This window comes from Zea mays, chromosome 7 (assembly GCF_902167145.1).
Source record: "Zea mays cultivar B73 chromosome 7, Zm-B73-REFERENCE-NAM-5.0, whole genome shotgun sequence".
NCBI classification, from domain to species: Eukaryota; Viridiplantae; Streptophyta; class Magnoliopsida; order Poales; family Poaceae; genus Zea; species Zea mays.
In genome coordinates this window covers 165,234,008-165,250,345 of record NC_050102.1, presented here as the reverse complement: position 1 = coordinate 165,250,345, position 16,338 = coordinate 165,234,008, and the positions used below count along the sequence as shown (strand labels likewise).

The 16,338-nt window shown below is 49.0% G+C and overlaps 2 protein-coding genes across 2 annotated transcripts; one reads left to right on the top strand and one right to left on the bottom strand.

The window, feature by feature from the left end:
- Positions 1-3,991: 3,991 nt before the first annotated feature.
- On the bottom strand, positions 3,992-7,418 carry LOC111589769 (pentatricopeptide repeat-containing protein At4g18975, chloroplastic). The gene is made up of 3 exons (XM_023300662.2): positions 6,699-7,418; positions 6,210-6,422; positions 3,992-4,608 (listed from the first exon to the last, which is right to left on the bottom strand). Exons 1-3 carry the CDS (start codon positions 6,735-6,737, stop codon positions 4,417-4,419), a joined length of 444 nt encoding a protein of 147 aa, XP_023156430.1. The 5' UTR covers positions 6,738-7,418; the 3' UTR covers positions 3,992-4,416.
- A 39-nt stretch (positions 7,419-7,457) lies between these two features.
- LOC103634329 (pentatricopeptide repeat-containing protein At4g18975, chloroplastic) lies at positions 7,458-9,359 on the top strand. Its single transcript, XM_020541445.3, has 2 exons — positions 7,458-7,665; positions 8,699-9,359. Exons 1-2 carry the CDS (start codon positions 7,468-7,470, stop codon positions 8,888-8,890), a joined length of 390 nt encoding a protein of 129 aa, XP_020397034.3. The 5' UTR covers positions 7,458-7,467; the 3' UTR covers positions 8,891-9,359.
- The last annotated feature ends 6,979 nt before the right edge of the window (positions 9,360-16,338 follow it).

Genomic DNA, 16,338 nt, shown 5'->3' with positions numbered 1-16,338 from the left:
GTGGCCCGAGCCCGAGTCGGTAGGCTTGTCATCCTTGGGCTCGTTGACGAATGACTCCTTCTCCTTGTCATTGATCACAATCCCCTTGCCCTTAGGATCCATCTCTTCGGGCGGTTAGTCCCTTTCTTGAAGAGAACGCCTCTGATACCAATTGAGAGCACCTAGAGGGGGGTGAATAGGTGATCCTGTAAAACTTTAAACTTAGGCCACAAAAACTTGGTTAAGTGTTAGCACAATAATCGCCAAGTGGCTAGAGAGGAGTCTCAACAAAACACAATAACCACGAAGATATCAATCACAGAGATGGCACAGTGGTTATCCCGTGGTTCGGCCAAGACCAACGCTTGCCTACTCCACGTTGTGGCGTCCCAACGGACGAGGGTTGCAATCAACCCCTCTCAAGCGGTCCAAAGACCCACTTGAATACCACGGTGTTTTGCTTTGCTTTTCTTAATCCCGTTCGCGAGGAATCTCCACAACTTGGAGTCTCTCGCCCTTACAAAGATGTTCACAAAGAAGCACGGGGTAAGGGAGGGATTAGCAACTCACACAAGACACAAAGATCACAGCAAGTACGCACACACAAGACCCAGACTTAAGCTCAAAAGACTAGCACACTAGAACGGAGCTCAAATCACTAGAATGTCGAACAAGTGCGCAAGAATGGAGTGTGAGTGATCAAGAGTGCTCAAGGAATGCTTGGTGTACTCCTTCATGCGCCTAGGGGTCCCTTTTATAGCCCCAAGGCAGCTAGGAGCCGTTGAGAACAATCCGGGAAGGCAATTCTTGCCTTCTGTTGCCTGGCGCACCGGACAGTCCGGTGCACCACCGGACACTGTCTGGTGTGGATTTCCTTCCTTATTTGGCGAAGCCGACCGTTGGCAGCCTTGGAGCCGTTGGCGCACCGGACACAGTCCGGTGCACACCGGACAGTCCGGTGTCCCTCCCGACCGTTGGCTCGGCCACATGTCTTGCGCAGATTGCGCAGCCGACCGTTGGCCCGGCCGACCGTTGGCTCACCGGACAGTCCGGTGCACACCGGACAGTCCGGTGAATTATAGTCGTACGCCGTCAATTTCTTCCCGAGAGCAGCAAGTTCGCCTGAGCCAGTCTGGCACACCGGACACTGTCCGGTGCACCACCGGACAGTCCGGTGCACCCAGACAGAGCTAGCTTTGGCTGAAATAAAGCTATCTCTCTCCAATTTGTTTTCTCCTGTTTCCAGCACTTAGACACAATACATTAGTCCATAAAACAATGTACTAAGTCTAGAAACATACCTTTTGACATGATTTGCACTTTGTCCACTACATTGCATAGATCAACACAAGAGCACTTGCGTTGGCACTCAATCACCAAAATACTTAGAAATGGCCCAAGGGCACATTTCCCTTTCAGGAGGCGTCGATGGGTGTTCTACTTGGTGTAGTCTCCTCCTTCTTCTCCTTCGTCGCCTTAAATGCGACCGGTTGTGCTTCGGATGTGGAGGGGCCGTCAAGCTCGTTGATCTTCCTTGAGCCTTTGATCATAAACTCAAAGCTCACAAAATTCCCGATTACTTCCTCGGGAGTCATTAGTGTATATCTAGGATTACCACGAATTAATTGAACTTGAGTAGGGTTAAGGAAAATAAGTGATCTTAAAATAACCTTAACCACCTCGTGGTCATCCCATTTCTTGCTCCCGAGGTTGCACACTTGATTCACCAAGGTTTTGAGCCGGTTGTACATGTCTTGTGGCTCCTCCCCTTGGCGAAGACGGAAGCGACCGAGCTCCCCCTCGATCATTTCCAGTTTGGTGATCTTGGTTAGTTCATCACCCTCGTGCGCGGTCTTGAGCACGTCCCAAACTTCCTTGGCGCTCTTTAATCCTTGCACCTTGTTGTACTCCTCCCTACTTAGAGAGGCGAGGAGTATGGTTGTGGCTTGGGAGTTGAAGTGCTCGATTTGGGCCACCTCATCCTCATCATAGTCTTCATCCCCTACGGATGGTACCTGTGCTCCAAACTCAACAACATTCCATATACTTTTGTGGAGTGAGGTTAGATGAAATTTCATTAAATCACTCCACCTAGCATAATCTTCACCGTCAAAGGTTGGCAGTTTGCCTAATGGAACGGAAAGTAATGGAGTATGTCTAGAGGTACGAGGATAGTGTAAGGGGATCTTACTAAACTTCTTGCGCTCATGGCGCTTAGAAGTTACGGAGGGCGCGTCGGAGCCGGAGGTAGATGGCGATGAGATGTCGGTCTCATAGTAGACCACCTTCCTCATCTTCTTTTTCTTGTCCCCACTCCGATGCGACTTGTGGGAAGAAGCTTTCTTCTCCTTCCCCTTTCCCTTTTTACGGGACTCTTCCGATGAAGCCTTCCCGTGGCTTGTAGCGGGCTTGTCGCCGGTCTCCATCTCCTTCTTGGCGTGTTCTCCCGACATCACTTCGAGCGGTTAGCCTCTAATGAAGAACCGAGCTTTGATACCAATTGAAAGTCGCCTAGAGGGGGGGTGAATAGGGTGAAACTGAAATTTACAAACTTAATCATAACTACAAGTCGGGTTAGCGTTAGAAATATAATTGAGTCCGAGAGAGAGGGTGGAAAACAAATCGCAAGCGAATAAAGAGTGTGACACGCGGATTTGTTTTACCAAGGTTCGGTTCTTGCAAACCTACTCCCCGTTGAGGTGGTCACAAAGACCGGGTCTCTTTCAACCCTTTCCCTCTCTCAAACGGTCCCTCGGACTGAGTGAGCTTCTTCTTCTCAAACAATTGGAACACAAAGTTCCCGCAAGGACCACCACACAATTGGTGTCTCTTGCCTCAATTACAAGTGAGTTTGATCTCAAGAAAGATTGAAAAAGAAAAGAAGCAATCCAAGCGCAAGAGCTCAAAAGAACACAACAAATCTCTCTCACTAGTCACTAAAGCTTTGTGTAGAATTGGGAGAGGATTTGATCACTTGAGTGTGTCTAGAATTGAATGCTAGAGCTCTTGTAAGTAGTTGGAAGGTGGAAAACTTGGATGACTTGAATGTGGGGTGGTTGGGGGTATTTATAACCCCAACCACCCAACTAGCCGTTTGGTGGAGGCTGTCTGTCGCATGGTGCACCGGACAGTCCGGTGCACACCAGACAGTGTCCGGTGCGCCAGCCACGTCACCAGGCCGTTGGGTTCCGACCGTTGGAGCTCTGACTTCTGGGCCCGCCTGGATGTCCGGTGGCACACCGGACATGCATTGTAGAGTGTCTGGTGCGCCACTTCGCGCGTGCCTGACTTCTGCGCGCTCTGGCGCGCATTTAATGTTGTAGCAGGTGACCGTTGGCGCCGAATAGCCGTTGCTCCGCTGGCTCACCAGACAGTCCGGTGCACACCGGACATGTCCGGTGAATTATAGCGGAGCGAATTCCCGAAGCTGGCAAGTTCCAGAGTCGCTGTTCCTTGGAGCACCGGACACTGTCCGGTGTACACCGGACAGTCCGGTGAATTATAGCGGAGTGCCTCTGGATTTTCCCGAAGGTGAGGAGTTCAGCATGAAGTCCCCTGGTGCACCGGACACTGTCCGGTGGCACACCGGACAGTCCGGTGCGGCAGACTAGGGCACACTTCGGTTATCCCTTTGCTCTTTTGTTGAACCCAATTCTTGGTCTTATCATTGGCTAAGTGTGAACCTTTGGCACCTGTATGACTTATACACTAGAGCAAACTAGTTAGTCCAATTTATTTGTGTTGGGCAATTCAACCACCAAAATCATTTAGGAAATAGGTGTAAGCCTAATTCCCTTTCAGTTCCTTATCATAAACGCCAAAAAAAACTCTAACATCATTCAGCCAAACACTGACACGCAGCATGTGGGTTGAGTGTCGGGCAGAACAAACGGAACACAACTCACATGAACATTTGCTGAAGAAGGGTGGGCATAGAAATGGATAAGCCAACAGCTATGTGCCAGATCAAAAGAATAGAAGAAGTACGTAAACCCCGGGGCACCGCAACAAACAGAAAATGGTTCGTTGCGTGAAATCAGCAAGACATGGGCCCAGCCGTCAGGTATCGTCCCTCTCATGATATACACTTTCCAGTGGGTGTTCACAATTTCACAAGCACAAATCACCAAAATAGCACGGGACCATTCCGCAGGCACATACGCAAGTTAAAGCCATCACAATCACTGGACGCCTATGTAGTGCCTATTAAATCACTATCTCGCCGGTAGTAGCCAGCCACCCCCCATCCGCTCGTCTCCTCCACAGGCTAGAGCCATGGAACCAATCTCCAGTTTCCGTTCCATTCCACATAGGATAGGGACTAGTGCCGATATCCATGTGCCTGACTGTCACATCGGCAGTAACAGCTTCGCCCCTGCCCTACCGCCTACCGGCACGATACTCTGATAGGTTCGAGCATTTTTCAGAAAACGGGCACTACGCCAATGGTCCGTCCCTCCGCACGCGAACGCGCTCACCGTTGAAATGGATGTACTTCCACTTCTTCAAGTATTTCTCCAAGACATGCTTCTCTTTTTCTTCTTGGCCGGAAGCCACGAATGCCTTTCCGATCCGTCTCACTGTATCCTTGTCCGGACGCACACCTAATTCCTCCATATCCGCGAATATCTGAAATTGGCAACAAGAACACAGTAAAGGCTTCCAGGCATCTGTTTCTGAACAGAAAAAAGGTAAGCTACAAATCTGAGCAGCCAGCTAGACAAGTGTAATGGAAACAGGCCCGCTAGACCACATACAAGTAGACCTGAAACTTGGGTCGGGCCAAGCCGGCACGGCAGCCCATCGTGCCTTGGGCCTTAAGTCTTCGAGCCGACACGGCCCTTAATATTTTTGGGTCGGGTCGTGCTGGGCCAAACACTTAAAATCTAAGCCCGGCACGACACTAAAGCACGTTGTGCTTGTCTTGGGCCGGGCCGGGCCGGCCCAGGCACGGCCCACAACCAAGCAAGCCATTTTGAAGATATATATAATGAAGTCTAATATAATTTTGATGTCATATTTTTACCGGTCTTTTCGCCGTCGGGCCGGCCCGAGCACGGCCCAGTCACTCGTGCCGGGCCGGGCGGCACAATGGGCTGAAAATCAAAGCCCGGTCTAGCCCTTTATTCGTGCCGTGCTGGCACGACCCAATATATTTCGTGTCGAGCTATGCTTTGAGCCTGTTTTCTTGGGCCGTGCCTGGACGGCCCAAAACAGCACGGCCCAAACTTTCAGGTCTACATACAAGGAACCGCTTCCCATGCTGTTCCCATATGGCCTGTTAGTTATGATGAATAACCTGTCGCTTATGGTTAGGCTCCATGAACAGTACTAGATGGGTGACGGTGACGGTGACCACATGAATGCTGCTTAGCCTTGAACATTGAACAGCACATGACTTTGCGTGATTTTCAGAAATTAAGCATCAGTCAACTCATAATTTTGGTTCCAGTGGAAAGATTGACTCGTAATTTATTATCATAGAATTATTTCTTTTGACTCATAATTTATTGCCATAGAATTATTCATGTCCCGGTCAGCGAATATAGTTGGGATATAAAGAAAGCCAGTACTGAGCCATATATTCAATGACAGTGAGGGGAGGGGAGGGGGGATAACGTCGCTTAATCCTTGTCTCCAGCAACGTCCTCTATATCCATCCTCTATATTTGTACTTTACAGTCTCCTCTAAAAGATTTCATCCTCTATATCTTATTTCTCTTCAACAACGTCCTCTAAATCACGTCCTCTATACTCAAATATCTATATTAGATACATTTTTTATTTTTATTTTTTGTACATACGTATTTGTCATACTCTCAAATATATTGTACATATTTTAGTTTTGCTAAACCGGTTATTTAAAGTATTCAAATGGATAGAGGACCGTCTAGAGAAACTCTATATATAGAGAATCCAGCAGCGTTCTCTAAATTTAGAGAACCGTTTAGAGGACGCTGTTGGAGGGCGTAGAGAACCATTTGGTCCTCTATCAGGGGCGACGGCAGGGGGGGCACAGGGGGGCAATGTCCCCCCTAATGCTCCCCTAATTCTATAGAAGATGTTAGTTTTTTAAGCTAATTCTTATGTAAATAGTGTAAAAAATGCTTCTAACAGCCCCCTAATCTAATTTAGCCCCCCTAAATTTGGATCCTGGCTTCGCCCCTGTCCTCTATATTTAGGGTACAGAACCCTTTAGAGTGTATTGCTGGAGCTAGCGTAAGATATACCTCCAAAACTTTATCTGGACGCTGGTGAATGTCGTAGATCAAGATCATCCGAGAGAACAACCTCTTGGGCACTGAGCGGGTATGAGTCTGTATTACAGTGTTCCAAACTGACTCAGCTTCATCTACCCGTTTATCCATAAGAAGTGCGAGCAGAAGTGTATCATATGTTGTCCATGTCAGCACCTGTCCTTTGCTCATCAACCACTTGGTTACCTGTGAAAAAAGCATTGACATTCAGCAGGTGCCTGGCAAAACTAGTTTGTTATCAGAGACTGCAATAACAGAACTCCAAATAAGAACACCTAAACTCCTGAGTTGCTAGCAACTACTACAGTGTCTTTCGGTTGTTCGGCTGGCTGCAACGCATAGCTGTTGCTGCTGAAGTTCACCATATTTGTACAGTGTCTTACTCTCTGTACATCCCAGCAGCGGCAGCCGGAGCTGCTGGCTTTAAAGCAGCCGACCAGCATTTGTCCATAACGGCCATACCTGGATTATTCTTAACCATTGTCGTCGCCTTTTCAACATCCCCAAAGCTTTTGCTGCTGCTATAATAGGAAATTCAGGTTCAAAAGCACTCCACTTGTCCAATGCACCATAAATAGCTTCTCTTTCATTTGGTAACTTCGAAACCTAAAAGATATGGTTCCACAGACTGAATTGTTGAGAACATGTCAGTTTCTTAAGCCTGATAAGATTGTTATCATGATAACTAACAACTATTATTAATCAGAACACAGGAAAAGAGATATGATAACAGAAGAAGCCATTTGCTAAACTTTTCATATTTTAAGGATAGCTGAAGTGTGATAAAGTGATCTTATATCTTACGGTATCTTTTCATTTCACACTAAAAAGAGCGAGTTTTTTACGGGTCTTTCTCTATAATAACAATTCAATCTAGATGACGTGTTATGTGAAGTCTTCCGTTGTCCATGATCTTACATGTAACATGTAAGATTCCTCTAAAGCCATGTCTCGCAAATAAAGATAAACTAGAATCATGTGTGCTTCCTGTTCAGTCCGAAACCACCACGTTTCTTGGTGCACGCCCAAAAACCAACATATCTTTCCATCTGCTACTTTCTAGCGCAAATCCTCCCTCTTCGGATTGCAGTCCTGTATGAATCCTGCTGCGATGCGCAGGACGGGGAGGCGTACACCACGAAGGGTGAGTTAGTAGGGTGGATTGAGTGGAGGAGCGCAGGGAATAGGGCTCGCAGCGAGGCGGCTGAGGAACACGGTCACCAAGTGGTTGATGAGCAAAGGACAGGTGCTGACATGGACAACATATGATACACTTCTGCTCGCACTTCTTATGGATAAACGGGTAGATGAAGCTGAGTCAGTTTGGAACACTGTAATACAGACTCATACCCGCTCAGTGCCCAAGAGGTTGTTCTCTCGGATGATCTTGATCTACGACATTCACCAGCGTCCAGATAAAGTTTTGGAGGTATATCTTACCCATCTACACCTTCTTGTAGGATTAAGCGACGTTATCCCCGCCTCCCCTCCCCTCACTGTCATTGAATATGTGGCTCAGTACTGGCTTTCTTTATATCCCAACTATATTCGCTGACCGGGACATGAATAATTCTATGGCAATAAATTATGAGTCAAAAGAAATAATTCGATGATAATAAATTACGAGTCAATCTTTCCACTGGAACCAAAATTATGAGTTGACTGATGCTTAATTTCTGAAAATCACGCAAAGTCATGTGCTGTTCAATGTTCAAGGCTAAGCAGCATTCATGTGGTCACCGTCACCGTCACCCATCCAGTACTGTTCATGGAGCCTAACCATAAGCGACAGGTTATTCATCATAACTAACAGGCCATATGGGAACAAGATGGGAAGCGGTTCCTTGTATGTAGACCTGAAAGTTTGGGCCGTGCTGTTTTGGGCCGTCCAGGCACGGCCCAAGAAAACAGGCTCAAAGCACGGCCCGACACGAAATATATTGGGTCATGCCAGCACGACACGAATAAAGGGCTGGACCGGGCTTTGATTTTCAGCCCATCGTGCCGCCCGGCCCGGCACGAGTGACTGGGCCGTGCTCGGGCCGGCCCGACGGCGAAAAGGCCGGTAAAAATATGACATCAAAATTATATTAGACTTCATTATATATATCTTCAAAATGACTTGCTTGGTTGTGGGCCGTGCCTGGGCCGGCCCGGCCCGGCCCAAGACAAGCACGACGTGCTTTAGTGTCGTGTCGGGCTTAGATTTTAAGTGTTTGGCCCAGCACGGCCCGACCCAAAAATATTAAGGGTCGTGTCGGCTCGAAGACTTAAGGCCCAAGGCACGATGGGCTGCCGTGCCGGCCTGGCCCGGCCTAAGTTTCAGGTCTACTTGTATGTGGTCTAGCGGGCCTGTTTCCATTACACTTGTCTAGCTGGCTGCTCAGATTTGTAGCTTACCTTTTTTCTGTTCAGAAACAGATGCCTGGAAGCCTTTACTGTGTTCTTGTTGCCAATTTCAGATATTCGCGGATATGGAGGAATTAGGTGTGCGTCCGGACGAGGATACAACGAGACGGATCGGAAAGGCATTCGTGGCTTCCGGCCAAGAAGAAAAAGAGAAGCATGTCCTAGAGAAATACTTGAAGAAGTGGAAGTACATCCATTTCAACGGCGAGCGCGTTCGCGTGCGGAGGGACGGACCATTGGTGTAGTGCCCGTTTTCTGAAAAATGCTCGAACCTATCAGAGTATCGTGCCGGTAGGCGGTAGGGCAGGGGCGAAGCTGTTACTGCCGATGTGACAGTCAGGCACATGGATATCGGCACTAGTCCCTATCCTATGTGGAATGGAACAGAAACTGGAGATTGGTTCCATGGCTCTAGCCTGTGGAGGAGACGAGCGGATAGGGGGTGGCTGGCTACTACCGGCGAGATAGTGATTTAATAGGCACTACATAGGCGTCCAGTGATTTTGATGGCTTTAACTTGCGTATGTGTCCGCGGAATGGTCCCGTGCTATTTTGGTGATTTGTGCTTGTGAAATTGTGAACACCCACTGGAAAGTGTGTATCATGAGAGGGACAATACCTGACGGCTGGGTCCATGTCTTGCTGATTTCACGCAACGAACCATTTTCTGTTTGTTGCGGTGCCCCGGGGTTTACGTACTTCTTCTATTCTTTTGATCTGGCACATAGCTGTTGGCTTATCCATTTCTATGCCCACCCTTCTTCAGCAAATGTTCATGTGAGTTGCGTTCCGTTTGTTCTGCCCGGCACTCAACCCACATGCTGTGTGTCAGTGTTTGGCTGAATGATGTTAGAGTTTTTTTTGGCGTTTATGATAAGGAACGTCGCTGGAGCTTGGGGTTCGTTTCAGCCAGGCCAAGCGACGGACGCACCGGACAGTTGTGCTTGTCGCCTGGCACCAGAGCAGCTGGCAGTGTGGCACTAGCAAGCACCCGCACGAAGCGCGCGCGGCCTGCCCGTGTCGCTTTCGCCGTCACTCTATAGTTGTTTACTAGAGACTTCCGTCTCCCGCGAAACAAGAGAGCCACGTGGGACGAGCCGGTGTCCTGATCCGGCGGTCGACGGCAGTTTCACTCGACCCGGCTGGAGCCTCTCGGTGTGCCGCACGAATGGCTCGAATGCGGGCGGTGTGCCGCTTCATCACCTATCCAGTTCAGCCCCGACGCGTCCTCCCCCGTGGGCTGCGCGAACTGGCCCGGCGCAGCGTCTGTTCCTGCACTCCTCAGAGTCTGCTCGCGCTGCATGCGATGCGGTAGGTGGGGCTGCCGTCGTGGCGTAAATTACCGGAGAATTAGCTTTTGCCATTTTAGAAACTCGGCCTGGATCTTGGACGATAGCTTGTGCCAGGAGGCTCAGATCGGATCAACACGAGACAAGATTTTTTTACACTATTTATATTGTATTATGAATTACGATAGGTTATCGATTTGAGTATATGAAAACTGTAGGTGGACAGGTGACAAAGACCACTCTAGGGTCTGTTTGGTAATACAGTTTTGAAATACCATAGCTTACAATTAGACATGACACTAATACTACATCATTACCTTATCTTAGCAAAATCATATTATTGCTTAAAACCAAGATGTGTTTGATTTCATTAGATAATCAAAGTATTTGCGGAAAGAACAGAAGAAAACTGAAATCTTAAGTGGACTTTCCAAAACTCTAAAAATATTATAGTTTTATGTAAAATCATAGTATTTAAAACTATGTTTTACCTTACAAACTAAACGTTTTTTTTGGCTTTCAATATCATGATATCATTAAATACCATAATATTGTCTCAAAGTTGGAAAAAAAAATGCCAAGCCTCCAAACAGAGCCGGTCTCGTTACACTTCTTTCGATGAAAACGGCCTATAACATTGCGTTGACTATTTTCCCACCCATTTTTGTGTTTGCATCGTTATATTTTCGTGTGTGTAGAAATAGGAGAGAGATAGAGACAGATTTTTCCACTAGTTTTTCCCCAAGGAATCCCGTTTTTTTCTTCATTTTCTATGAATCCGTATTTATCCTGGTTTCATCTACAGATTGTGCCAAACAATTACACGTTCACCGTTTAAGCATGTTAACATATATTCCATCCGTACCAAAATTGTATTCGTTTTAGACATATTCAAATGCATAATGATGAACTAAATACATATATAAAACATAAATATTAAGGGCTCGTATGGATCTCAGGAGCTAAAACATTTATACAGTACAATTTGAATATTGGATACAAATATAAGATGACTGATATCCGTCGGATTTCGAATATCCGGATATCTTCTTGATACCTTTTCGAATTTCAGATTTTGGATATCCGAACATCTTTCTAGATACCTTACTATATTTCGAATATTCGGATAGTTACACGTGGAGTCACCTAATTATCCAGGATTCAACATAATTAATACTTTACTTTATCATTTTTCATATGGAGACTTGATGTTATATTCTTATAGAATGCTTATTGATCCTTGTAACTTATTTGAGATTTTCGGTACACTAGAATATTTTATGAATTTAATTGCATTTTGATAATTTATATTATATTATGAATTGCGTGGACTATTGTTTATCCACCCATTTTGCGCTTGCATTGTTCCGTTTTCGTGTGTATAAAAATAGGAGAGAGATAAAGACAGATTTTCCACTCGTTTTCCCCTCATGTGATCCCGGTTTTTTTTATTTTGTATGAATCCGTATTTATCCTGGTTTCATCGACGGAATGCGCCAGACGATTTCATGTTCACCATTTAAGCATGTTAACATATATTAACAAAAATGGCATGCGGTTCAATATTAAACTGATACTCATATATATACTTTAAAATATGAAATCATATGATCGTAAATTAGTTTTCTGACATAGTGTCTATTTCTATATGCACGCGAATATCCTGATTTTGTTTTAGATCTTGTTTTTTTACCTTAATCCTATTTTAAAATATAGAAATGGGATGGGACTTGAACTTTTTCCGTCTGTTTTCCATGAATTTCCATTCCTACTCTCACTTAGTTTTTAATCTTTTCCATATGTTCCCTTTAATTTCCATTCCTACTCTCACTTAGTTTTTAATATTTTCCATACATTATGTATGATTTATAAAAAAATAATCAATTCACACTTAAAAAATAATATAGAATCCATAATGTATAAGCTAACGTTAGCAATAATATGACAACATATTATTAGTATGCATCAAATTTTAAATATAATTTTGACAGAGTTTTTCTCCTCGAGCTTCGGAGGAGATGGGCATACGAACATTGACATAACACCAAAGAAAAACCGACATTGATCATTGAACCCTCATCGGGCTACTTTGGGACACGTGGGCGTTTCGGAAGTGCACAAAGTCAAAGGTATTGTAAGCAAACATCGATAAATGGAACCTTCGATGGAAGGAGTCGCCTAGAAGGGATTTTAGATAAGAGAAAATATAAGAAGTAGTGGCGAAGAGAAGACTTGTGTGACATGCCTGCACGGTGAAATGACATAAATGTAAAGAGTTGCTATGTAATAGAGAAAGGTAAAATATAATTTTATACGAAGGTGTACTAGAGCTCAATCCTATAAATATGTGAATAATGTGACCGATAGAAGGGTCGGTCACTCGTTGAAGTTGTGCTTGTTGTTACATTTATATTGCTAGAGAACCTCTAAAGGTATATCAATAATGCCAAAGCATGTATTTGTGAATGATAATACTTTAACGTTCATTCGTATCTGAAGCTTATGTTCACATATATAAAACATTTGTGATTCACACTATTGAGTGACCTTAGAATGTTACTAGTCAATTGCGCGCGTGCTAGCGCGCGCATATAAGAAATGCATAATTTATAGTTTAGAAATAAATAGTATTTTAAATAGGGATATGCAATTTGCAAGTTTCATAGCATTCATTGCAACAAAAAAACTTACTATTGTTATGAGGTTCAACAAGTATCTGTTTTCAATCAACCAGAAATAATTGAAGATCTAGAACTCTTGCCCATCCCTTTCTTTCATTAACAATTTTTCTTGTGTCAGATTAACATGGTGCAACATACCTTTCAGTCTTTCAGAAGTGGACCTCATGGTGAAAGGAGACCAATAATTTCCCTTGTGAAGTTGCCTTAGAGAACAAATTCTGATACATTACAGAGAAAAGGAGATGAACTGAGGCATTTCAATCTATTTTCTACCTCATTTGCAGTATCTTATATTTAAAGTTATAAAAATTTGAGAGATGAGCCATCACTTGGTAAAAGAGAACCAATTTGATGATGAACCTAGCCATATATCCTAAAAAGTTGAGGTTCATGACCACCATTTACAGTATTATCAATACGGTATGACCATGGATGTAAAAGCAAATAAACAGTTATAGTGGTGTCGGCGTTTCGAGACCGGGGGGTCCCTAAGCCGACGAGTGAGTGTGCCGCGTGCCCCAGCCCAGATGGGTCGAGCGCGTGGGCGAGCGCGAAGGGGGGAGAGCGAGGTGGCCGGAGACGGGTCGTGAGAGAGGTGGAAATCCCGCGGCCTTCGTGTTCGTCCCGCGCCCAGGTCGGGTGCGCTTGCAGTAGGGGGTTAGAAGCGTCCACGCGGGTGAGGGAAGCGAGCGGCCCCAAGAGAGCGCCTGTCCCGTCCTCGTCCCCGCGCGGCCAACCTTCTCTAAGAAGGCCCTGGTCCTTCCTTTTATAGGTGTAAGGAGAGGATCCAGGTGTACAATGGGGGTGTAGCAGAGTGTTACGTGTCTAGCGGAGGGAGAGCTAGCGCCCTAACTACATGCCAATGTGGCAGCCGGAGAGATCTTGACACCCTGCTGATGTGATGTCGTGGCTGTCGGAGGAGCAACGGAGCCTGGCGGAGGGACAGCTGTCGGAGCGGTTGAGTCCTTGCTGACGTCCCCCTGCTTCTGTAAGGGAGCTGAGAGCCGCCGTCGTCACAGGGCTAGCGGGGCGCCATCATTGCCTATCTGGCGGAGCGAGCCAGATGGGACACTGGTCTTGTTCTCTGCGGCCCGAGTCGGCTCGGGGCAGGGTGATGATGGCGCTTCCTGTTGACGTGGCGGGCCTGTGCCCTAGGTCGGGCGACGTGGAGGCTCCTCCGAAGCCGAGGTCGAGTCTGTCTTCCATGGCCGAGGCCGCGCCCGAGCCCCTGGGTCGGGCGAGGCGGAGATTGTTCGGCAGAGGCCTGGGCGGAGTCCGAGCCCTGGGGTCGGGCGAAGCGGAGTTCGTCGTCTTCTGGGGCTGAGCCCGAGTCCGAGCCCTGGGTCGGGCGGAGCGGAGTTCACCGTCTTCCGGGGCTTAGCCCGAGTCCGAGCCCTGGGTCGGGCGGAGCAGAGTTCGCCGTCTTCCGGGGCTTAGCCCGAGTCCGAGCCCTGGGTCGGGCGGAGCGGAGTTCGCCGTCTTCCGGGGCTTTGCCCGAGTCCGAGCCCTGGGTCGGGCAGAGCGGAGTTCGCCGTCTTCCGGGGCTTTGCCCGAGTCCGAGCCCTGGGTCGGGCGGAGCGGAGTTCGCCGTCTTCCGGGGCTTTGCCCGAGTCCGAGCCCTGGGTCGGGCGGAGCGGAGTTTCCTATGGCGCCTTTGGCAGGGCCTGACTGCCTGTCAGTCTCACTCTATCAAGTGGCACTGCAGTCGGAGTGGCGCAGGCGGCGCTGTCCTTCTGTCAGACCGGTCAGTGAAGCGGCGAAGTGACGGCGGTCATTTCGGCTCTGCCGGGGGGCGCGCGTCAGGATAAAGGTGTCAGGCCACCTTTGCGTTAAATGCTCCTGTGACTCGGTCGGTCGGTGCGGCGATTTAGTCAGGGTTGCTTCTGAGAGAAGGCAAGGCCTCGGGCGAGCCGGAGATGTGTCCGCCGTTAAAGGGGGGCCTCGGGCGAGACGGAAATCCCTCGGGGTCGGCTGCCCTTGCCCGAGGCTAGGCTCGGGCGAGGCGTGATCGAGTCGCTCGTATGGACTGATCCCTGACTTAATCGTACCCATCAGGCCTTTGCAGCTTTATGCTGATGGGGGTTACCAGCTGAGAATTAGGCGTCTTGAGGGTACCCCTAATTATGGTCCCCGACAGTAGCCCCCGAGCCTCGAAGGGAGTGTTATCACTCGCTTGGAGGCTTTTGTCGCACTTTTTTGCAAGGGGACCAGCCTTTCTCGGTTGCATTTTGTTCCGGTGGGTGCGCGCGAGCGCACCCGCCGGGTGTAGCCCCCGAGGCCTCGGAGGAGTGGTTTCACTCCTTCGAGGTCTTAGTGCCTTGCGTAATGCTTCGGCTGGTCTGGTTGTTCCCTCATGCGAACTGGCCATAGCCCGGGTGCACGGTCGGGGCCCAAGTTCTCGGGCTGGTATGTTGACGCTGTCAACGGTTCGGTCGGAGCCGGGTTTGCGAGAGCAGCCCCCGAGCCTCCGCACAGGGCGAGAGGGCGATCAGGGACAGACTCGGCTTTTTTACATACGCCCCTACGTCGCCTTTCCGCAAGGAGGAGGGGGGAGTGCGCCATGTTACCCTCGATGGGCACCGAACATGGTGTCTCCGGTGAGCTGCAAGCGGGTAATCCGAGTGGACGTCCATGCCCCGTTCGTTGGGGGTCGGCTAGGGGCCCAGAGGCACGCCCAAAAGTACCTGCGGGTGATCTGTCGGACCCGGTCCCCTGGCGACGGGGTCCGAGGGCTCGATGCCTCCCTCCGATGGGATTCCGTTACAAGATCGCTCCCGCTGGTCTCGGAAATGTCCTAGGGTACCTCGGGAGCGCAGCCCGAGCCTCAGTTATGTATCGAACGTACCCCTGGTCATCCCTCGCTCGGCGTCTGAGGCGACTGTGAACCCTTCGGGGGCCAGCCTTCGAACCCCTGATCAGTAATGGGCGCGGAGCCCGAGTAGCCTGAGGCGGCTGTGGAGCCCTTCGGGGGGCCGGCCTTCGAACCTCTGACCAGTAGTGGGTGTAGGGCCCACGCGATCTGAGGCGACTGTTGAACCCCTCGGAGGGCCAGCCTTCGAACCTCTGATCAGTAGGGGGGGCTCGGAGCCCGGTTCCTTCACAGGGAAGGATCCTTTTCGGGGTATCCCCCTTTCCCGGTCCCTGTTGCAAGAGATAGAGAAAGAGGAAAAAAGGAAAAGGATACGAAATCGAATGACGTGGCGTACCTTTTTTGGCGCGGTTATTACGGCGAAGGCGAAGCGTCGCCCGCTTTTCCTGCCGGAAGCGCCGCCTGTCCCGCCGCGGAGTTAATGCGACGGGGCGAGTGGTTGGCGGGGCGGCCGTTGCGCGTGCGCGAGCCGTTCGAGGAACGGTTCACGGGCGCGTCGTCTTCGCGCCGTGAGAGGAGGCTCTCTTGCTGCCCCTGGATAGGACGTGAGCCTGGCTGACGACGTGACCGCTGCTCCCGCCCGCCTGCCACCGTCATTACTGCCGGCCCACTTTCGCCCGCATTGACCATCGTGCCAGGCTGGCGCTGCTGGGTCGTGCGCTGGGTCGCCTCGAGTCGCGGCATTGGTTCCGCAACCGAAGAGGCGCGATGGTGGCGCAAGTGGCGGTGGCAGTTGCCTGCATGCAGCATCCGGCGCGCCGGTTGCGTGACGCGTGGGTCTGGGCCTCCACGCTAGCGCGTTGGGAGTCGGAGAAGTGTGTCCACTTGGCGCGGTTGCATGCCGCCTGCATGGC

Coding starts and splice junctions, on each gene's coding strand:
- LOC103634329 (XM_020541445.3), top strand. CDS start 7,468: ATGAGCAAAGGACAGGTGCTGACATGGACAACATATGATACACTTCTG. Junction 7,666..8,698: donor GTCCAGATAAAGTTTTGGAG/GTATATCTTACC, acceptor TGCCAATTTCAG/ATATTCGCGGATATGGAGGA.
- LOC111589769 (XM_023300662.2), bottom strand. CDS start 6,737: ATGTTGAAAAGGCGACGACAATGGTTAAGAATAATCCAG. Junction 6,423..6,698: donor AATGGTTAAGAATAATCCAG/GTATGGCCGTTA, acceptor CTTTTTTCACAG/GTAACCAAGTGGTTGATGAG. Junction 4,609..6,209: donor GTCCAGATAAAGTTTTGGAG/GTATATCTTACG, acceptor TGCCAATTTCAG/ATATTCGCGGATATGGAGGA.